Source organism: Girardinichthys multiradiatus, chromosome 12, assembly GCF_021462225.1.
Source record: "Girardinichthys multiradiatus isolate DD_20200921_A chromosome 12, DD_fGirMul_XY1, whole genome shotgun sequence".
Classification (NCBI taxonomy): Eukaryota; Metazoa; Chordata; class Actinopteri; order Cyprinodontiformes; family Goodeidae; genus Girardinichthys; species Girardinichthys multiradiatus.
In genome coordinates, this window is record NC_061805.1 from 28,390,201 (window position 1) to 28,414,239 (window position 24,039).

Consider the following 24,039-nt stretch of genomic DNA (forward strand, 5'->3'; position numbering starts at 1 on the left):
AGATCAGAACCAAAATAATTCAAAATAGGATACGGTGCAAAGTAAAAAAAACAAAACAAAAACTAAAACAGTTAAATCAACTCTGATTCAGTATCTCTACATTTCTACTATGGAGAGAAATAAACTTACACATGTTAATTTAGGTACAATAAGATATTTACAGGGGTTGGACAATGAAACTGAAACACCTGGTTTTAGACCACAATAATTTATTAGTATGGTGTAGGGCCTCCTTTTGCGGCCAATACAGCGTCAATTCGTCTTGGGAATGACATATACAAGTCCTGCACAGTGGTCAGAGGGATTTTAAGCCATTCTTCTTGCAGGATAGTGGCCAGGTCACTACGTGATACTGGTGGAGGAAAACGTTTCCTGACTCGCTCCTCCAAAACACCCCAAAGTGGCTCAATAATATTTAGATCTGGTGACTGTGCAGGCCATGGGAGATGTTCAACTTCACTTTCATGATCATCAAACCAATCTTTCACCAGTCATACTGTGTGTATTGGTGCATTGTCATCCTGATACACGGCACCGCCTTCAGGATACAATGTTTGAACCACTGGATGCACATGGTCCTCAAGAATGGTTCTGTAGTCCTTGACCCATCTAGCACAAGTATTGGGCCAAGGGAATGCCATGATATGGCAGCCCAAACCATCACTGATCCACCCCCATGCTTCACTCTGGGCATGCAACAGTCTGGGTGGTACGCTTCTTTGGGGCTTCTCCACCGTAACTCTCTCGGATGTGGAGAAAACAGTAAAGGTGGACTCATCAGAGAACAATACATGTTTCACATTGTCCACAGCCCAAGATTTGCGCTCCTTGCACCATTGAAACCGACGTTTGGCATTGGCATGAGTGACCAAAGGTTTGGCTATAGCAGCCCGGCCGTGTATATTGACCCTGTGGAGCTCCCGACTGACAGTTCTGGTGGAAACAGGAGAGTTGAGGTGCACATTTAATTCTGCCGTGATTTGGGCAGCCGTGGTTTTATGTTTTTTTGATACAATCCGGGTTAGCACCCGAACATCCCTTTCAGACAGCTTCCTCTTGCGTCCACAGTTAATCCTGTTGGATGTGGTTCGTCCTTCTTGGTGGTATGCTGACATTACCCTGGATACCGTGGCTCTTGATACATCACAAAGACTTGCTGTCTTGGTCACAGATGTGCCAGCAAGACTTGCACCAACAATTTGTCCTCTTTTGAACTCCGGTATGTCACCCATAATGTTGTGTGCATTTCAATATTTTGAGCAAAACTGTGCTCTTACCCTGCTAATTGAACCTTCACACTCTGCTCTTACTGGTGCAATGTGCAATCAATGAAGACTGGCTACCAGGCTGGTCCAATTTAGCCATGAAACCTCCCACACTAAAATGACAGGTGTTTCAGTTTCATTGTCCAACCCCTGTAGATTCACTGTAGAAAAAGACAGTGTTTTTTTCTCATTGTCTGACATTAAACCTTCCTGTTTTAGGTCACTTAGGATTACCACAATTATGATTTAAGCTTAGTATTTGCTAAATGCAAGAATAATGAGAGTGCTTAATTTTTCTGAGACTTTTCTATTACTTTCTTCAAAGTGTGAAGATTATATAGAATTATTGAAGCAACATCTCAAGACATCAGCCATGAAGTAAAATCTCGAGCACAAATGGGTCTTTAAAATGCACAGCAACTCTAATCACACCATCAGGTCAGTTACAAAGTAGCTTAAGGACAGCAAAGTAAAACTCGGATCTTAGTACCATAGAAAATCTGGAAACAACTTCAGTAATCGTAACTGACAATAAATCTGACTAAACATTTGCTGTTTTAGGTCAGAGGGTATGTTTCATTAATGAATGGTATGATTGCTGTTCATACTTGCATATAATGGTTTAAACAGATGAACATGATGCTGTCAGACATCTGGAAATACCCAAGGATGAACAAGACTTGAGGTGGTTGGTGTAAAATGGCTTGATCACAGGTAACGTAATGTGGCGAAGAGATGAATTGACCTAAAGCCGCTGTTGCACAATAATTTTAACAGCTTGTCAATACAACAGTGCAGGGTGTTCAATAAGGTGGCACTTGCTATAAAAAGTATGAGAACCATTTGACCAACCCAATCTAAAGCCTTACTCTCATCTACTGGCTATAAACTGATGACAGTTTCCTCAACATATTTTCCAACACTCTTGTTTCTTCGCTTTCCAGTGACACATACTCAAAGCTTCTTCTAAAACTGACACATCATGAATCATAAAGTAACAAAAAGTTTCATTATTTAGAAGTTTCCACACCTACCTTTTCTCTTTAGGTTTTTTTTTCTGCATTTGCTAAACGTTTATCATATGGAAAGATGAAACCTAACCCATAAGACAACATTTAATTCAGACAACACTTAAGGTTCGACAAAAGACATCCTAATATCACAAACTGGTTTGTTCTCCTCGGCTTTCCTTCTTAATGACATCAAATAATCTGAAAAAGCTGAAGCTGGAAGATTTGTGCTCTGACTTCTGCTGGAGTAAAACCAGGGTACTACCACAAAGACAACATGTTGGTGGTAGTCTTAAAAAAATAGTTTCTCAACAACCATCATTCTGATAAATAACAGTAAATTAGCTTTTTTTCTTAATAATCTTTTGTAAATTCTTAATTTGAAAATAAGCTCAAAGTTGATCTTCTGACTGAAAAATTTTGAAAGATCTGAATCACATAAAAATGTACAAAACTTTAAAAACAACTTACTTAATATTGATAGCAATTTTCCATATATTTGTGTAGTTTTTTTTTTTTTTAATCTTTTGCTCAGACTGTTGTTTTTGTTGTGTTTACTGGTAAATAAGGTTTTCCTTCTCTTTCAGTTCCCACCCACTCCTTCATGACTGGCAGACTATAACCAATCAGGCGATCTGGTTCGAATGTTGAACACCAATCTGTTTTTGAAGCCTACTGTAGAGTCTCTGCCTCTGCTTGTCAGCATCAGGAGTGGAGAGGCCTTTAAAATGTAAAGTAAAATAAAAACAATAAAACAACTTTATTTTTCATTTTCCTTCCCTCCATTAATTCCCTTTTTTATTCTCAGTTAATTCTTGCCGGAAATGTCAGTCTTATCAAGTGATTCAACTTCATGATAAAGAAGGATTTCCCTCTCTAGTCTCAGTTTTAGTAAGAGGTAAATCATTCCACCAAAAAGGTAAAAGAAATATATTTGTTTAACACACACTCATTCTTGAACAAGCAATTTCACTTTATCTCATATTAATCTTTTACCCTAAGAGGCATCACTTTTGAAGACATATCAGATTAAATCACGTGTTTAGACAGACATTTGGGCCCAGCTTTCTTTTTCTTTCTTTTCACTTATTTCCCTCTGCTTGTCCTTTTCCTCAGTCAGACCACAGGTTCTCCATGACCATGCTGATCTTGCACAAAATCCAACGTCGGAGTGGGCAGTAATAATCGTAGTGGAACTGCTCGAACTCTGGCGTCTGCCGGATCTCATGGAGAAACGACACGTCGATGTCTGACTCCAGCAACAGCAGAAGTGTGGGCACAGTGATAAGCAGGACACCCGTGAGCACTGCAACGAACCTGGCTATGCCCAGTACCCAGGTGTTGACTCTCTCATTAGACGACAGCAGGTGCAGGCTGCTGGACAGGACTTCGCTCATTCCACTTCTGGCGCCCAGGCGAGTGCACTCGTATGTGCCTTCTCGCTCCCTCTCGGCCTCCAACTGGGCCTGGATGTCGGGGTCGGCGTGGAGCTCTCTCAGAAACCTAGCGGGACTCTGGACAGAAGAGGAGAAGAGCTGGTTGACCCCTCCTTGAGTGTCTTCCACTGGGGTTGGGAGCATGCTGGCGCAGGGGCTGGAGAAGAGAGACCAGATGTTCATGTACTCAGAAAACAGATCCTGAAGCAAAATGCAATTAGGCAAATCTTTTGAGAGGAAGTATTTATGATTAACATATATGATATTGCCAAAAATATCTATTCAGAAATCACTGATTTCAGATGCTCCAATCACTTCCATGGCCACAGGTATATAAAAGGCATGCTGACTACTTTTTCAAACGTATGTGAAAGAATGGATCGCTCTCAGGAGCTCAGTGACCTCCTGCGTGGATTTGATGCCACCTGCATCCATTTGTGAAATCTCCTCACTACTACACATTAAATTTATATTAAAGCTACAATTTTAAGAATGGCACATCGTTAAAGTTGACGTGTGCAAAGGTAGGTCTATCATTATTTTTGACACTATGATGTACAGTTCAAACCATCTATCTACATACAATGTTTAAAAAGAGGCATAATACTTTTTCTCATAGTGTGACACTAAATCAGACTAAACTTTAACTGTTTTAAGTAAGCTAAGATCTTCAGATCCAGAAGTTTACATGCAATAACATTCTTATACCTTAAAATAATTTCTGAAGGCACAGATCATGATACCATGATGGTTAAAGCTTTTGAGAGGTTAATTATCCACAGCTGTGGATGTGTTTTAAGGCAACACCTCAAATACACTACCTCCTTGTGTGACAACGTGGAAAAATAAAAGTAAATAAGCCAAGACAACAAGAAGAGAATTGTCGACCTCCATAAGTCTGCTTCTTCCTTGTGTAAGGTGCACCCATCATGAATACACTGTTTGTGTATTTCAAAGATGGGCGTGTTTCGGTTCAAAATGTGTGCATCAACAAAAGAGTTTTTGAAAATTGGGGCTAAGTGAGTGTCAGTATTCACAGTGAAATGTGCTCTTTACCAACATGAGCCGAAAAGACACTCAGGGAAGAAGCCAATATCCAAAAAGAACATAAAAACCCAGATTACAGTTTGCAAATGCACTCAGGGACAAACAACCTATTTTTGGAGACATGTCCTGCAGTCTGATGAAACTAAATTTGAAATGTGTGGCCATCAAAGTTAAAAGTTTGCAATCCGGTGAACACCATCCGAATAGTGAAGTACGAGTTTGGGAGGATCATAATGTGGGAATGTTTTGCTGCATGAGGGTCTGCTGCACTTCACAAAATAAATGGTATAATGAGGAAAGAATTTTATGTAGAAAAAGTGAAGCAAAATCTGAAGACATCAGTCATAAAGTTAAATCTTGGGATCAAATGGGTCTTCTAAATGGACAGTGATCCAAAGCAAACCACCAGTTAGTAATGAAATGGCTTAAGGACAAGAAAGTTAATGTTCTTGAGTGGCCATCATGTCTTTCAAAATTTGTGGGCAGAGCACCAATTAGTAAGATGGCCTACAACCTGACTCGGTTACACCAGTTCTGTCAGGAGGAATGGGCCAAAATTCCAGCTAACTACTGTGAAAAGCTTGTGAAAGGAACCCCAAAATGTTTGACCCAATCATACAGTTAAAAAGGCAAGTCTATCAAACATTAAGGAAAGGTGTGTTGACTTCTTAATTCAAAGAAAGTTGAAAAACATTCTTTGACAATATCTCTCATTGTTTTTGTATTCAGCAAATATAAATAAATTTGGTGTGGTTTTCTTTATTAACTCTTGGTGTCTAGTTGTCTTGAAGCTACTGAATATTATGTTTTACCTGCTAACTGCTCAAAACTAGGTTCTGAAAAATTCTGTTTTAAATATTATAACTATAATCAATGTTTCTGCAAACTTGGAGGCTTTATTATGGACCTGTATTCGAGTTCAGAGATGGTGAGTGCAGCGCTGCCTTTTTCATCTTCCTCCAGTCCGTCTTCAGCTTTGGGTGTTTGGGGTGGGAGATTTGAGGTTTCCAGGGAAACACAGTGAGGTTGCAGTTCATTGATCAAAGAAGAGTTTCCTCTCTCTGCACTCGGCTGTTCTTTGTCTGCGGCTGCTGCAGAGGGTTCGAAAGAAGACAGGAGAACTGGATCCTTTACAGCTACAACACCTGGCAAAGGAAAATCACAGAGAAAAGCCATTTATCATCCAGTGGAGTTTTATAGCATTTCAAACAGACACAAATGAACCATTATCATACTGAGGAAATGTAGTCTTTCTAGATTAAGAAAAACCTTCTCCTTTCTCAATCATTTTCCACCTGGTTACTCTAGAATGAGACGAAATGTTGCGAGTCCAAAAACCGGAGTATTTTTTTTAATGTCTTGTTTCAAGAAAAGGATACCAGTGACAAAATCCCCATTTAAATAAGTTACATTCAAAAACACCAATTTCAGCTTGTGTTCTAGTTGAAAACATTAACCACATGATGGCGCTCCTATCCTACTGAAGGACAGAACAAGTGCTGCATAATGAAATAAAAATTGCCTAATAAAAGTGAAGCAACCAGCTTTGATTTAAATGTAAAAAAATGAGGTCAGTTATGTAACTTGTTAATACAGGAATGATAGATATGCCAGATTTCTTATCTGCTTGGTTTGAAGTGAATGCCGCAACTGTAGGATGTTCTGTATGGTCCGTAAAACCCAGCGGGGGAATTTAAGTGAGCATTAGTTGAGGTTGCAAACAATTTTGTGATGCCGTTTGTGCCTCTGTCTCTTTCAACTTGAGGTTTGTGTCAAAGTAAATCTCCTTCATGATGTGATGTTGTCTGACAGGAGAGCAGCTGTGTGTGGATTTACTTAACTCCAAGTTGTTGTCGCAATGAATGAATCTAAGGTGAATAAATCTAAATAATGAATCTAAATCAAATCTGAATAAGTGATGCATGTGTTAAAAATAAAGCCAGCTGTCTTCCTGCAGCAGATAAAACAGGAGCTGGGGGGTAAATGTCCTGAGAAATAAGACTCAGATACTGAAGAACTGCAACTCCAGAGACTGGCTCACTGTTTTGTGATGAAACACACACTGAAGTGCAAAATCACAGCTTGTGCTGATAAATGTAGAGCAAATTGTGACAGTTACATAGAAAGAGACAGAGAAAAAAACAACATGAGTGCAAAACTAAATGCATGGGAATTAGGATCAGAAGTAAAAAGCGGTGGAAATGGAGGAATTCCAAATCAGTTCCTAAAATTGCTGACAGAAGATATAACTTTTACAGACATTTATGGCTTTTCAAAATAACCTCTTCTTCGATGCAGGTGGTGTCCTAAATTCAAACAAATGTTAAGCTCAAAAGAAGATTCAGATTGCCGTATGTTTTAATGTCTTATTTTAGTAATTTAAAATAAGTAAATTTAACTGATTCTGTCAAATAATTTATAAAGCTAAAAGAAAAAGGAAGCAATTAAGGCAGAAAAGAATAAAACAAAAATTAAGAAAAACTAGGCAGAAAAGTGGAGAAAGAGAAGAAAAAGGAAATGAAAGTGAAGAGGAAGAAAGATGAAAATAAATAGGGAACAAAAAGTAGGAAGGATGCAAGTGAGGAAAGAAGGAAAGACAATGTGAGGGAGGAAGGAAAGATAGAAAGCAAAGAAAATTGATAGGAAGGAGAAAGAAAGGTAGGAAGAAAAAATTTATGAATGGAAGAAGGAAGGAATAGAAGGAAGGAGCAAGGAAAGGAAGGAAGGAAGGAAGGAAGGAGCAAGGAAAGGAAGGAAGGTAGGAAGGAAGGAAGGAGCAAGGGAATGTAGGAAGGAAGGAAAGAAGGAAGGAAGGAGGGAAGGAAGGAAGGAAGGAAGGAGACAGACAAAGAAAGGAAAGAATTTAGAAAATTGAACTGCAGATAAAGTCTAGGAAAACAAATATTATTTCATACACTATTTCCTATATTTATATATAGTAATATTTATGTTTATTCAAGACTAGAAAATCCTTAAATCGAATTCCTTGCGTTTCCAGACTGTGGAGAAGCTGGACACTCCAGACAAACATCAGACTGAGAACATGCTTCTGATACATGCTGAGCTATTTCTTCCTTTTTTGTACTCATCTTACTCTGTTTTATTGAGCCTCTTTGATGTCCTGTTCTGGGTCCTGCGATCCGTCCGTCATGCCCCACCAGTCTCACATAAATGTCTCGTGCAGTGTGATTAGCTATTCGTAGATGGATGCTCCGCTGCGTCGTGATCTTAATATGACATCTGGCAGCCTCGGCAACCACCACTGAGGCCTCTTGCTCCTCGAAAAGTTCAGTAGGCCCGGCCTGTCCCTGCTCCATCCCCTCTCCCTGTGGTCTCTCTGGTATCAGCCCCCCTGTTTGTCCCTGACTTCCACATCTTCTAGTGTCTACTACTTTGGGAGGATCACTGACTCTCAGCTCCAAGCTGCTATTTAGGAATTCCCCTCCAACATCCCTGCTGTTCCTGTGCTCAAGAAGCTCCATGGTCTGGTCTGATGGCAGACCTTGGGCCGGCTGTATGCAGAGAGACCCCCACACCCTGACCAAACAAGCTGCCAGCTGGGCTCAAACGTGTGGAGACAGACGCCGTGAGACATTCACCAGACACATGCCCACATGCTCGTACACAGACACAGTGGACCCTCCTGTGAATGTCAGTGATATTAACATGGAGTGGAGGGAGCATTAGAAGAGGATCAGGCCCAAAGCTGCAGTTTCTATATATAACCAGGTGGTCCTAGCAGCAGAGAAGCAGCTAATCTAGCTGTGATTACAGAGGGGCAGGCCTGACCCCAGCCGGAATAAGGATCACTTTCTTTTCCTTTCTACAAGTCTTTCTTAATCAGCCTCTTTTACCCCTGAGACAAACCTAGTTCCATGGTGCATTAGTTATAAACCAAGGCAAAGACAAACATTATTCACTGATACAAACCCTCCAAGCCCCTGAATACCCAGAGGTGACGACGCGTCACATCACTCCTATGTCCTTACTATCTGCGATGCAGCAATCTGATGTACATTCAAATATAGAGTCCCATTAAAGAAAATGCATTTGTAGGCCTAATTGTAATATAAGAAGTTTGTGTGGATATGTTTCTGTTTGTATTTTGGTGAATAAGAAAGGGACAGGCTGCACAAACAGGACAAGGACGGCACTGACCTTGGGTCAGCTTCCTGTTGCCCCACTAATGGTTGAGATTAGTGCTCTGAATATAGATGGTGATCCTAGACCATCTTGAGGACACTTTATCCCAAAGTCCTTGCAGCAGCTTCTTTAAACAGTCAGCATTTCACAGTTTATGGGTGAGAAAAAAAGCTTAAAAGGGCTTGTTTTAATGATGATGGCTGCAAAATTTATGAAATTAAGTGACATGCACTGCAGAGTGGAGTAGAACATTTTTAAGTTGAATTTTTTAGTTAATACTCAATCTGTAGCTTAATGGACCTTTGATCTGAGGTGTAACCGATGGTGTAAAAATGGGGTAAGAGGGTAAATGGGGGATAGAGCACCATAATTAAGGGTTGGACTCTGCCTAAAACATGCGGAGATAACAGCTTGGGAGGTATGAAGTGTTTCTTTATTTAATAGAACTCCTATTTATACATTTACATTAAGTGTATTAAAAATTATTGTGGAAGAATCTTGCAGGAAGATTTCAGACTCCCGTAAAGTGGACGATCCCAACTCTAAACCTGATATTCTTGTAACCTGCAACAGCTGTCAATTAAAAATGCCAAAACGTGAACTTCTCTAGCGATATGTGACAATAAGCTGATACAAAGTAGATAAATGTTCAGTTTCTTTAGATCACGCAAAGTTGTCTAAGGATCAAAACTAACCTTTAACATTATACCGCAATTAATGTTTCTTTAAATAATACTAGCAAGCAGCTTCTGCCAAAGGCATCTGATTCAGCAACTGGATTAATGGCTGGTTCACCAACTGAACTGCAGAGTTGGCAGCTTTAAATCAGACGCTAACTTTGGTGTTGTGTTTTCTACTGAAAAGAGCTGGGAACCCATTATAGGACAGCCTTTAGAAGTTTACCAGGTGATTGGTTACTGAACAACATTTCCTCTGTCACAAGGCCAATAAGAATAGCTGCCCGGTAGAAAAGAAATAAAATGTATGTTCAAATAGTTCATAAATGTCTACTTACTCCAGGTCAGACTTATTATTAGAATTTTGTGACCTCTAGGAGCCATGATATCAAAACATGATATGGTTTATGACTAATTATTCAGTGAGTCGGTCATGTATAGATGTTAATTTCTCTCATCTGCTGAACTTACACAAATACAACTCATAAAAACAGGTCAGTCATTTTTTTAAACATGTCTTATTTTCTTTTATTTAATTGTTTATTTGTGTTTTGCATATCTACAGCACTTTGAGGAACTTGGTTTATTTTAAAAAGAGCCTTGGTGGTGGTGTGGTCTGTTAGGAACACTACAACCAAAAACTTCTTAATGAAAGAAACAAAAGGCTAAAAATCAAAGCTTCTCAAGCCCCTAGTCAGTCATGGCAGATGGCTGTTCACACTGAGCCTGGTTCTGGTGGAGGTTTCTTCCTGTTAAAGAGTGTTTTCTTCCGCTGTTGCTACTGTACATACATGCTCAGTATGAGGAATTGGTGCAAATTCAACGACACAATCCAAGCGACTGTCGATACATGTTCATCCAGGAATGCTGCAAGTCAGTGACTCAATGCAATCTGCTTGGTTTGTGTAGGAAACATTTACCAATTTGAATAAGAAACTGAACTTGAATGCATTGTTTGATAACTAGGATAAGTTTAGATTGTATGTACTTGACTTGCAATCTGTCTGTATGACTGGACTGAATTGACTTTTCTTATTGTAAAGTTCCTTGATATGATATGTGTAGGAAATTTGTGCAATATGAATAAACTGATTTGAACTGACATTTTCATTTGACTCCAACAGAAAGGTGAATGACAATTCACCTTTCATAGGTTTCCCATATATTAGACATTTGTAATATGTAACAGATTACGTTCTTTGACCATGTCTTTATTAATAGTGAGGAGCAGAACCTTTTGTTATGTTGTTGGAGATTTCTGGATGTGCTAATGTTATCAGTTCAGGGTCTGTTTTTTTAATCGTCTTGCATCAGAACAGTTAGTGACATCTGACTGCTAAGTTTATTGTGTGGTTCATGCCTTATGAATTGCTGCACTAGATATAACTTATTGTACTCAATACTGATGACATGCATTATGTTAAAATAGAAGCATCTGCATGGGTCTGCTTTTGCATTCTGGAAAAAAAAAGTAATCCCCCCCATTGTAGTGGTATAATTTGCACTCTGGTCTAACTAATCTATTTCTAACCAAGCAATTTAATAGAGTTTAAGCTTTTAGCAGTTAGGTTGTAATTTTCCTCAAAAGCAAATGAAAGGGAACAAGGAAGAAACAGAGAAAGCAAAAAAAAGTCAGAGAAACAAGGGTGAGTTTATACCAAAGATGTTTCTCTTTTAGTTGCATTACATCAAACTTCCCAGTTACTTTTAAAAGCTTAAAAGCTCTTATAAACACTACTTACCTGCTTCTCTATGTAATTATCATTTATTTACTGTCCCTTTTCCACATCCTCGCCTGTCACTCAGTTTGTGACCCACATCCTGCCTTAACTTTTAGCTTCTCTTTCAGGTTGTGCCCTCTCATTTCCATTTACCCTGTTTGTCCCCACTCTCATGTAATCCTACCCTGAGCTCTTCCACACCGTCTTTTCATTTTTGCCCTATCAACAAGAATAGATGTCTAAATCAAGTAATAGCACAATGGAAAGTGAATAAAACAGGGAAATGTTAATAACTCAACCCATAGTGTTGTAAGTACTTTTTATGGATTACATAAATCTAAGGATGTGTGAAGGTTAAGTGCTGTGGAAATCATGGGAGGCTGATCAGATTGCTATAGTACTATGGCAGCTTATCATTTATTTTGGATGCTCAACATTTCTTTCATGTATAAAACAAGCCCCATGAGATTTCAGAATCACTAATGCATCTGAAATGAGAAAAGACTACGAATATGTGGGATATTTTGCAAAGTAAACATACATAATACATTTAAATTTACATCTGCATTTCTTAGGGGTGAACAGATACATATAATTCCCTGTTGAAAGTATGATTTTAGTCTTGTACTGGTAAGTACAACAGGAGAAAAACACATGCAAATGCTAAATGAATGTGTTTTTTTTCCCTACCCATGTGGATCTAAGATAGCCAGCTGTGTACAACAACACGGGTTTTGTCCCTTGGTAACTTCATTTTAACTTAACATATTCAAAGTATTTAGCAGGCATTGTGTTAAAGGCAGTGTAAAGAAAAAGTACCAAAAAACACAAGAATAACGCTAAACACCAGAACCAGAACACTGACTAATTATTTCCTGTCTACCAATGAGGGATTTTTAAAAGAAATCTACATATACCTTGCATTCCAATACTAATGTTAGTGTTAATGATTTATTTAAAGTTAAAAATAAGATATGCCTAATTGTTTAACTTTTTCTTCAAATTATTGATTTATTATATATTATACTGTCACTTAATGATGCAATCATAAATTGTAAGGATGTAGCCAAGGCTTAAAAAATTAACAAAAACTTGCAGATGCTAACAGGGCCATAATAAGAGAGACTCCTCAGAGCCAAATGCATCATTTGTGACTGAGTTTTCCTTAATGATGCAGTGGCAGATGTTTGCTGTGCGGCTGCGTTTCTGGGATGACAAGCAGTACATCTGACTCGGTAAAAACAACACACACACACACAAAGTCAAACAGGCAGACAATCAGCGGCATGGTGGGATCCTCGGGGAGGATCATGGAATGGATATTTTTAGCATGCTGCAATTGGTGTCTGCAGGGAGACGAGGCTGATGGAGGGAGCATCAGCTGCTCAATTAACTCATCACAGGCTTAGAGTTGCACAAGAGCTTCTTCTTACACAAGGGAGGCCCAATATGACTTTCTGAGGCGTGTTACAGGAGGACATGAGAATGCAGCTGTGGTGTGTGCTGTACGACCAGAGAACACTGGTTTCTCCTACCGGGGTCTGCCGCCTCTTCGTATTCGTTGGTGGATGGCAGTGCAGGTACCAGAGGCTCCATGTTCATGATGAGATTTTTATGGCTCAGCGAGGTAAAGCTTCTACTCTGACCAAACTGTGCTCTGGAAATAAAACATATTGAGACACATTTGACATGAGAAGTTGTTGTGTTGTCCTTCAGAGTCTTTCGAACAACTACAGGTGTCTTAATCTTACCTGCAAACCTCTGGTGGTTCTCTCTGAATCTTGGAGCTCGCCTCTATCACTTCCTTTGCTACTCTTCCACTGACAGGAGGAGAAACACATGATTGTGGTGTTACTAACAGCCATGTCACTTTTCTAAATACAGTTTTTTCTTTTTTTTATGATGCCTCTAATTTTTACCTCCCAAAAACAAGTAATTGGTGAAAACTTGTTGAAATAATAAAAAAAGATTTAGAAAGATGCCTCAGTGTCTAGTTATAGTCTATTAGTAAAAAATTCACGTTTTAAATTTATATTTAAGTCTGAAATGTTCTCTGATCAGTAAATAGTATACCTGTTTTCTAGTTTAGTTGCAGAACCCTACAAACATTATAAATAAAAATAGATTTTTCTTATTAATTGACTAATTATTAGAGCTATTCTTAACAGTTTCATTTAAGTACTATTCACTTTGTGTGACATAATGCACAGCAAGTTTGTTTGTATAAAACATTTCACTAAGAAGATAATTTCAAGTGAAAACATAATGAAAGGAAGCAGAATAAAATACACTGCAGTTTAATAACAATTAAACATGCACATGTACTTATTACCACCATATTTTTGTTCTGTATGTTTTTAGGGCAGTTGCACAAATGAATTGTTACCATTTATCTGAATGAATTTTACTTGACTAGCTGATGAAAGGAAGAATCATAACCTTTTTTAGATTATGTCTCTCACTGTGGACATGCACCTAAGATGGAAATTTCAGGCCCCTCCATGATTTCTAAGTGGGAGAACTTGCAAAGTCGCAGGGTGTTCAAATACTTATTTTCCTCACTGTAAGTTGGCTACCTCTAGTTAGAAATCTTTTTATATACAGTACTGTGCAAAAGTTTTAGGCAGGTGTGAAAAAAGGCTTTTTTCACACCTGCCTAAAACTTTTGCACAGTACTATATGTTGCATGTTTAAGCAACATTGCTTCACATGGTTCCAACTATTGCTTTGTCCCCAGACAGGGTACCAACAAGTTTTCTTTTTCAAAATTCCAAACTTGAACTAAGTTTACTTCTATTTTTTGACAGTTTTAACAAAGTTAGACATCTGAATAACATCTTTTTCCCCCCAACTGGATCTTATTGTCTTGAAAAGAACACTATGCTGAAGCTGGCTTTCAATTCATTTTATATTCATAGAACTGATTCACCACTAATGTTGTCTCTAACCAGAACAATCAATGAGTTGGACTAAAAGACTAAAAAAAAGAGGAATTCGGGTTTTATCTTTTAAATAAGAAAGGTTAAAAGAAAGAAGAATTTCCAAAAAGTCTATGACGATTTCCGATGCATTAAACTGGATTTCGATGGATGGAAAACTGAATTATAACTATAACCAAACTGGCATGTATATAAGTGAATCTGAATCTGTCTATATGATTCGATTGATTACATTATTTCTGTGTATAAATCTTATCTGTTTTTCATGTAAAGATGTTTAAATGATGTTTGTTATGTACCAGTGGTGATATATAGATGGAAATGAAAATAAGGAATAAAGTAAGTAAAGAGAAACATTTGTAATTGTGTTGAGTCTTTTTGCGTAAATGTCTGTTGCACATAAAATTTTCCTTTGGGATATCAATAAAATTTCAACTGAACTGAACATTGTTCTCACTTTTCCAGACAGGGAGAAATATGAATCAAATTCCACACTTTTCTGGACTTTTCAAGACTGTAGGAATCCTGCCTTTAAAGCATGCTTTTTGCTTATTTTTAATCAAATGTTATGTATCTTTTATTTTTGCACTGCTCCCCAACACCGTGCCCCCTCAGATGAGCACCATCTTCTGTCTCACCTGTATCTGAACCTGCTGCCTTTGAAGAAGATGTTACTGCTTGAGACGGTCTTTATCTGACTTGACTTCGCACACCTGACAGACAGACAGAAAGACAGACAGAAGAAGAAACACAGCAGCACATATTCAACATTTGGCAGGCTTTTGGGTTTGATTACACCTTCACCCCACTTCAGGTTTCTGTTCACAGACTCACATTTAGCATTACAGACTTTAGAAAGACAACTTCAGAAACATTTTTAGGATTCCTTCACATTGGTTTTCATCTTCATTAAACATGCTGTTATTGACGAGCTGAGCCGAGAATAACCTTTCAGCATTTTGTTTGCCTCCTGCAATTTTCTCACAAAGCTCGTTTCCATTCCTCTTCTTCCAGCAGGTTTAATAGTATTTCCAGGGAAATACTAGGTTAATAATTTTCAAGGTTTTCAAGGCCAGAGCAGCGTTAGTGACAGCAATCAAAAGCCTCTGCTTGGAAGCCATTTCCAAACTTGATTTACTTTGATTTGATTAAGAGGTTCTGATGCTTGTCTGACATCTGAGCTGACATTCACTCCTGCCTTGTCTGCCTCTCAAAAGACTCAAGAAGTCATGTTATGGTACTATACCATAAAATGAAGAAATTAATCTTTTTGGACGAATAAAGAGCAAAAGAAAACTTTATGAAAATGAACAGAGTTAAGGGCAAAGAGAAGGAATGCAGAACAGATACGTAAACCTCTAGAACGACTAAAATGTGGAACAATCTGTCACAAAAACATCAAACCCCATGTTCTCCAAATTCGCATTTGATGCATTGCACATCTAGTGCTTTATTATGTATTCTGTTGACTGTTGCTGCAGTTCCTAATTTTTATGTAAATGGATATTAGTTTTTTCCAGTGATGCCCATCAGGCTAAATGACTCATGATGTAAGGTGTCTCCAGAATTGTTCTTAAGCGGTTAATACTTAAAACTTAATACGGTTCTTTTATTTCCCTTATGTTTAGCTCTGTTTAGCTCCATTTTTTTCTGTTTTTCTTTTTGTTGTTTGATTTTCAATGTCTCTGTTTTTTTATATTTTGCAGAACATTTTCTGTTGACCTTGATATGTACACTACCAGTAAAAAGGTTTAGACACACTTTCTAATTTAATTGTTTTCTTTATTTTCATGACCATTTACATTGCACGTACAGTACAGACCAAAGGTTTGGACACACCTTCTCAGTCAAAGAGTTTTCTTTATTTTCATGACTATGAATATTGTAGCTTCACACTGAAGGCATCAAAACTATGAATGAACACATGTGGAATTATATACTGAACAAAAAAGTGTGAAACAACTGAAAATATGTCTTATATTCTAGGTTCTTCAAAGTAGCCACCATTTGCTTTGATTACTGCTCCGCACACTCTTGGTATTCTGTTGATGAGCTTCAAGAGGTAGTCACCTGAAATGGTTTTCACTTCACAGGTGTGCCCTGTCAGGTTTAGTAAGTGGGATTTCAAGCCTTATAAATGGGGTTGGGACCATCAGTTGTGTTGTGCAGGAGGTGGATACAGTACACAGCTGATAGTCCTACTGAATAGACTGTTACAATTTGTATTATGGCAAGAAAAAAGCAGCTAAGTAAAGAAAAACGAGTGGCCATCATTACTTTAAGAAATGAAGGTCAGTCAGTCCAAACAATTGGGAAAACTTTGAAAGTGTCCCCAAGTGCAGTCGCAAAAAACATCAAGCACTACAAAGAAACTGGCTCACATGAGGACCGCCCCAGGAAAGGAAGACCAAGAGTCACCTCTGCTGCGGACGATAAATTAATCCGAGTCACCAGCCTCAGAAATCGCAGGTTAACAGCAGCTCAGATTAGAGAACAGGTCAATGCCACACAGAGCTCTAGCAGCAGACACATCTCTAGAACAACTGTTAAGAGGAGACTGTGTGAATCAGGCCTTCATGGTAAAATAGCTGCTAGGAAACCACTGCTGAGGACAGGCAACAAGCAGAAGAGACTTGTTTGGGCTAAAGAACAGAAAAAATGGACATTAGACCAGTGGAAATCTGTGCTTTGGTCTGATGAGTCTAAGTTTGAGATCTTTGGTTCCAACCATCGTGTCTTTGTGCGGCGAAGAAGAGGTGAACGGATGGACTCTACATGCCTGGTTGCCACAGTGAAGCATGGAGGAGGAGGTGTGATGGTGTGGGGGTGCTTTGCTGGTGACACTGTTGGGGATTTATTCAAAATTGAAGGCATACTGAACCAGCATGGCTACCACAGCATCTTGCAGCGGCATGCTATTCCATCCAGTTTGCGATTAGTTGGACCATCATTTATTTTTCAACAGGACAATGACCCCAAACACACCTCCAGGCTGTATAAGGGCTATTTGACCAAGAAGGAGAGTGATGGGTTGCTGCGCCAGATGACCTGGCCTCCACAGTCACCGGACCTGAACCCAATCAAGATGGTTTGGGGTAAGCTGGACCGCAGAGTGAAGGCAAAAGGGCCAACAAGTGCTAAGCATCTCTGGGAACTCCTTCAAGACTGTTGGAAAACCATTTCAGGTGACTACCTCTTGAAGCTCATCAACAGAATGCCAAGAGTGTGCGGAGCAGTAATCAAAGCAAAAGGTGGCTACTTTGAAGAACCTAGAATATAAGACATATTTTCAGTTGTTTCACACTTTTTTGTTCAGTATATAATTCCACATGTTTTAATTCATAGTTTTGATGCCTTCAGTGTGAAGCTACAATATTCATAGTCATGAAAATAAAGACAACTCTTTGAATGAGAAGGTGTGTCCAAACTTTTGGTCTGTACTGTAGATTCCGACTGAAGGCATCAAAACTGTGAAGGAAAACAAACTGAATTATGTAGCAAATTGTAAATATGTTTTATATTTAAAATTCCTTAAAGCTGCGATGCCTGAAAAATTAACCTTTGGCCATCTCTCAATGAACCTCTGGAAAGTTATTTCAAGGCTCTTTGGAAAACCATCACAGGTGACCACCTCATGAAGCTCATGGAGAGAATGCCAAAAGAGCAAAGCCAAAATCAAAGCAAAATGTAAATATATGAAATCAAAGACACCCATTAAGTGAAAAAGCGTATCCAAAAAAACCCCCAACAAAATCAGTTAAATATCGCATTTGTGTTTGCAGACGCACTTGTAAAAGGCCTGGTTCTCCACCCCACACTTCCATAGGTGCTTACACGCTGCAGGGGTCGAGGTGTGAAATGTCAACACCAGCTTTTTCTGCACAGAAGAGGAGAAACAGAGAGAGAAAAGAGTGAATGATTGCTAGATGATGTGTGAATAGGGGAAGTGCTGATCATAATGTGAGGGAGCTGCACAAAACGCTGACCTACAGATCCAAAGCTGTAAGCTTAGCAAGATATAAGACAGATATAGTGATTTGGCCACAGTGTTCAGCAGTAAAAGGGCTTGTATCTTGCAGAGGATGAGCCTTTATAGACAGGGAGAGGGGATTTATTTCTGTAGATGTCTCGTTTTCAGTCCTGCATGTCTGGTAACATGAGATACCAGATATTATATTATATTATATATAATATTGCTCAAATGCGATATCAGAGTGTAAGCGAGAGGCAAAGAGGAAACAGTGAAGTCAATATCATGGAGTGAGTTACAGTAACACAATATGAGGCATACGTCATAGTCAACCGAAAGTGGCACTAACAAGTTGCACAGCTCCCTCTTGGTCATGCTTCAGGTGCAATGCATTGCAAAAGTATTCATACCCCAACCTTTTCAAATTTAGTCACATTGCAGTTTGAGTTCTTTGTTTGTAAAGCTCAATGCACTTCTTTTTTAAATTGTTTCTGGCAGACCACCATAAAGTAGTGTATAATCATAAAGTGATGCATGGTTTTAAATTTTTTACAAATACCTATCTATCTATCTATCTATCTATCTATCTATCTATCTATCTATCTATCTATCTATCTATCTATCTATCTATCTATCTATCTATCTATCTATCTATCTATCTATCTATCTATCTATCTATCTATCTATCTATCTATCTATCTATCTATCTATCTATCTATCTATCTATCTATCTATCTATCTATCTATCTATTTATCTATCTATCTATCTATCTATCTATCTATCTATCTATCTATCTATCTATCTATCTATCTATCTATCTATCTATCTATCTATCTATCTATCTATCTATCTATCTATCTATCTATCTATCTATCTATCTATCTATCTATCTATCTATCTATCTATCTATCTATCTATCTATCTATCTATCTATCTATCTATCTATCTATCTATCTATCTATCTATCTATCTATCTATCTATCTATCTATCTATCTATCTATCTATCTATCTATCTATCTATCTATCTATCTATCTATCTATCTATCTATCTATCTCTCTTTGTGTTTAGTTTTTGTTCCGCCAATTATACCCTTACATTGTCTCTGTTTTCTGCATTTTTCTCATTCCACTAATCAACTCTATTTATTATATATTTCATTCAGTCTCTGCTGGTTCATTTGGTTCTCTTTCCCCCATGTCTCTTGTCTCTGAATTTGTCCCTACATATTTTTCAATTCATGCTTTTGAATTTTGGACATTGGACTCAGTTTTTGAAAGTTTCGGTTTTAATCTGCTAGACATCTGTATTTTTACATCAAGTCAGTCGCCAGCCCGCTTTCATTTAGGTTCTGCTCACTACTCTGACATCCCTAATCGTGCATGGGGTGGTTCTACAAAGTAGAAGAAACATTTTATCTTGGCTTGTAAAAGGTTTTGAAAACCATGTATCATTTTCTTTCCACTTTACAGTTATGCATTTTTCAATAAAATTCCAATAAAATACACAGATGTTTGTGTTTTAATATGACAAAATCAGAAAATATTACAGAGATGTGACCACTGTTGCAAGACATGGTATAATAGGGATGTACTGTGATTCCTACACATGCACTACAGTAGCTTAATCTGTGGTCACATGTGTGTGAAAGAGATGAGATGTTTAGATATTACTGAAAAATTGTCTTTGGTCCCACTTTGGCTGGTTTGCAGTTGTGTGTAGTTTGAGTTCTTTGTTTGTTTTCTCTGTACTTCCATGTTTTACAGTTGCTGTTGTTTTAGTTAATTCATTGTAGTTTAGATTCATAATTTATTCTTGTGTTTAGATGTTTCTGTTACTTCCCTGGGACCCCTGCTCATCTGCATTAATTAGCCATCCTCCTCCAGTTTGTCCTCCATTCTTTCTCTCACCAGCTCCTCCCGATTTCTTCTGATTAGCTCCCATTGCTCATTGGTCCATTCTCCATCCTACCTCAGTATTTATACCTTCTGGTTTTCATTGTTTTCCAGTGGTTCTTCGTGACTTAATATTATTAAAAGATTTGTTGCAACTCACCATGCAGCTCCCGTGCTCCAACCTGCACATTGGTCAACCTCAACATAGAATGACAGAAGGAACTAGCCAACAAAAGGACCAAGCAGACTATTGCACCTCTCAGCTGCTCCAGTGTATTCAGCAATAGGAGGAGGACGCCGGAGCTTTGTATCGGGAGGAAGTAGAGACCTTGCCTTCCCCCTTGCTGCTGGAGGAGATGGACAAAACCTTTTGGGGTTCCAAGCTGGCACTGGCGCTGTTGGGGTATAAACAGGGCCAGAACTGCTCCTCTCTGCCTCCACCATCTCCTGCCTCAGCACCTGCCTCTGCAGACCTGGCTGACGTTTCCTGCCGGCCTACCTCTTCTTCCTTTTGCCTTAGGCGCCACTGTCGCCTGGCTTCCATATCTGCAAGGTCGGTGCCTTCTCTGGGAACCTTGATTCACAGGGAACCTTGGAGGAGCCATGGGGAGCATCGGAGAAACCCAGGACGGAGCCCAGATCTGCGATGGTTCCCAGAAGATCTGTGGTGGGGCCTAGAAGATCTGTGGATGGGCCCAGAAGATATGCGGTGGAATTTTTGTCGAGGGTCTGGAGACAGAGGCGATTCGTCCTCGAACCGGTGTGGATCAGGAGCAAGAGAAGATGGCAATGGTAGTGATGATGATGATGGCTGGAAGGAAGAGGCTGAGACGTCGGGCTGACCCCTCAGAGGCAGAATCTGGGACATCATAGGTACTCTGTGACAGGAATAGAGGCTGAAGCATCACGTTGACCCTTAGAGTAGCAGAGGCTTAAACATCACACTGACTCTCCGTGACAGAAGGAGAGGCAGAAGCCATTTGCTGACCCTCAGCGATAGGAGCACAGGCTGAAGTGTCACATCAACCCTCAGTGGCATGTGCAGAAATGGCAAGCTGACCCTCAGTGGCGTGAGCAGAAGGGTCAATATTACTCTGAAGAAAGGAAGCTGTAGGGCAGCGGTAAAAGACCCTTAATGATGTCTCGTAGTTTCTCTCCATCTCCCTCAATTTCTCCACCAGCTCAGGAGAGGGATGGAGGAGAATGGTTATCCTTAAATTCTTGAGCTGACTAGCAAAACCCCTTAGCCTCTCCTCCAGCTCCTCAGGCGTGGCATAGGTGAGTTGAGCAGAGGAGGACAGGGACGGTGTGGGGTTCGCTACAACGGTTGGTGTAAATAAGGCTGAGACAGACCCATGAGCAGTGCTCTGTGATGTTAAGCTTGCCTGGCACCTGAAAGTCTGCAGCGTGGATAATAATGGCGAGGAAAGGAGAAGGGAAGTGGCCAGATCCTCTGTAAGAGGTGAGGAGGGACAATTCTGGCCCTTCGAATAGGGGAAAGTTTTGGCATGACCCTCTGGACAAGGACTGGAGGTGCCAGCCAGACTCTCCGACACTCAGGCAGAATCTGTGATTAGATCCTCAGACACAAAATCAGTTGTGGCACCCGGATCCGGAGGTAGAGGCGGGGTGGTCCGCCAAAAACGCCGCCTGCGCTAAGCGGAGGAGGAAGCAGCAGGAAACACAGAGACCAGATGTGGAGCAGGAGGAAGCTCGGGCTGAGACGAAGAACTTTGCTGACCCACACAGGGAGAGAGCATGGCGTCTAGCATCGGTTCCATCAATGAGACAGGCTAGAGATGCTGGTGTTCTTGGCGCTGGGCAGGCAACTTTTCTCGAGGAGGTAGAGGAGGTGAAGTTATGACCTGGTTCTGGTGCCAGCTTAGAACCCCCAAAGGTTCCAAAAGACAGGATCTCAATTTTGTAGCCATGCATAACCCTTGCCTCCTCCTCCTGTTGACGGATCCAGCGGAGCAGCCTTGAAGCTCCATCGTCTGCTTGGGCCTGGTACTGACTGGGTCCTATTGTCATGTTTGGTGCTCAAAAACCTAACACAAGCAGACCAAACAGACCATGCAGAATTTTAGGAATTTTGGAGACTTGTAATAACATCTTGTGGTTGGCTCTCAGGGTGAACTTGCTTGGATGATCTGGGCATATTGTTGGTTGTTATAAAACGTTCTCCACTCTTTTCTTTACAGTGAAAAGGCTGAATTCTAATGCTTCTGAGACCTCTTTAAATACCTTACTAGATTCATAATCTTCTTTCTGGAGGCCTCGGTCAGCTCTTCTGTACTCACCATGGTGTTCCCTCTCACTTTAACAGCCAGGAGCACACCAAACTAAATGTTCAAACAGGGTAAACCTTCTTCAATGTGGGGAAACAATTTTCTCATCCTCTTCACCTGAAGCAATTTTTGCAGTTTCTATGGGAATAAATGTGGGGGTTTCTTAATAGATTTAACAGAATACATTTTTTGTTTTTGTTTTATATTGTTTGAAATGAATATTAAATATCCATGTCCCCACATATGTTAAAAAATACACAGCATATCTACTTTTTTGGACAGGGAAACCAATCAACGATTGGAAATAGCACCATCCAATTAGACATCATCTTAAAATGGTTAAACTACTTGGAAAAAAGCCTTATAAAGCAAGTGTTGTCTTTACATGTACGTTAAAGCTTACAATCAGCCCAAAATGGGAAAAATGGGTTAGGGGTAAATTTGTGACATGATCATTTTTGTGGAAAACTCTTCAAAGACAGTAATAAAATACAAACATACACAATGACATGAAAGGAAACACCCAAAGTCAATATGTTAGGAAACACTGTATGAATGGAGAAACAGGAAAAGGGGTATTGATTATGCATCACACTATTGCATAATTTATTTAATTGATCGTGGAGCTGTGAGGGTGGTTTGATCATGAGGCTTCAACTATTACAGGTGGGAGTGAAAAGAGCTTTAAAAAGTATTTTTTAAAAACTGAAAATAAAAGACAAAAACACATAAACAACAAAATGAGAAAAACAAAACATCGCTCTTATCATTCTCTGGGATGAGGGCAGGTCTGCAAGGAGAGGTGTTGTGTTCAGGATTTAATAATGATTTGTGCTATTGTGGTTACTTATATCTACTCACCAGTGAAGACTATGTTTTTACCCAGAGAGAAGAGACAGAAACACAAAGATAAAACTGCATCTTTAGCCCTTTGTGAGTTGCCAAACAGACAAGCAGGCACACTGACATGCTAAGCAGCGATGGCAGAGCTGGGTTAAGCTGGAATGAGAACAATATTTATGAGATTGGGTAAAACCAATCAGCTGAAAGGTAGATTAAAGAGCAAGCACACCTAATTTGTTTTAAACACAGTTTTAGCAAAATAAGGTAAGCAGATATACAAAGCTCTAAGACTGCTGCTCCAAATCTACCTCGACTCTGCAGAATGATTAACACCGAGATGAAACATGTGTCCCAAATGTTGGGACTCCTGCTGAGGTGTGGTGCATGTCTCAGATGTTTCTGTGAGGAAATGTTTTAATTTGGGCCACAGTCAAACACGAAATGCGAGGGAGGAGATTAGTTGTAACACACCCACCATCCTGTTACAATGAATCCTGCCTGTTAAGGAGATCTGAAACAGTGACACACATATACATTGTGTGTGATGGTGGACAGGATTACAAACAGTACAGTTTATCTGACAGAACCATGAACATAGATGGTGGACGGGAACACGGTAGAGGAGAAGAGAAGAATAGGAGAGAGAATGAGGGATGGAGAATCTGGTTGGTTTTTAACGAATGTACAACAGATTTCAAACAATAACTCTGGTTCTAAATCTGAATGGCAGGAGAAGGATAAGTTATTGATTCAACGTGATGATGAGAATGGCTTGTGAACGTTCATAAGCATAACAGGATAATTT

General features: G+C 39.4%; 1 protein-coding gene across 3 annotated transcripts in view; it reads right to left on the reverse strand.

The window, feature by feature from the left end:
• Window positions 1–1,379: 1,379 nt before the first annotated feature.
• The window catches only part of frmd3 (FERM domain containing 3), a 66,933-nt gene continuing 44,273 nt past the window's right edge, over window positions 1,380–24,039 (reverse strand). For all 3 annotated transcript variants that reach the window (XM_047381803.1, XM_047381802.1, XM_047381801.1), the window contains 6 exons: window positions 18,027–18,115; window positions 14,877–14,951; window positions 13,051–13,119; window positions 12,835–12,956; window positions 5,666–5,903; window positions 1,380–3,868 (listed from right to left, as the gene is read on the reverse strand). In XM_047381803.1, the coding sequence (XP_047237759.1) occupies window positions 3,388–3,868; window positions 5,666–5,903; window positions 12,835–12,956; window positions 13,051–13,119; window positions 14,877–14,951; window positions 18,027–18,115 (1,074 nt within the window). In that variant the 3' untranslated portion in view covers window positions 1,380–3,387. The remainder of the gene's footprint in view (window positions 3,869–5,665; window positions 5,904–12,834; window positions 12,957–13,050; window positions 13,120–14,876; window positions 14,952–18,026; window positions 18,116–24,039) is intronic.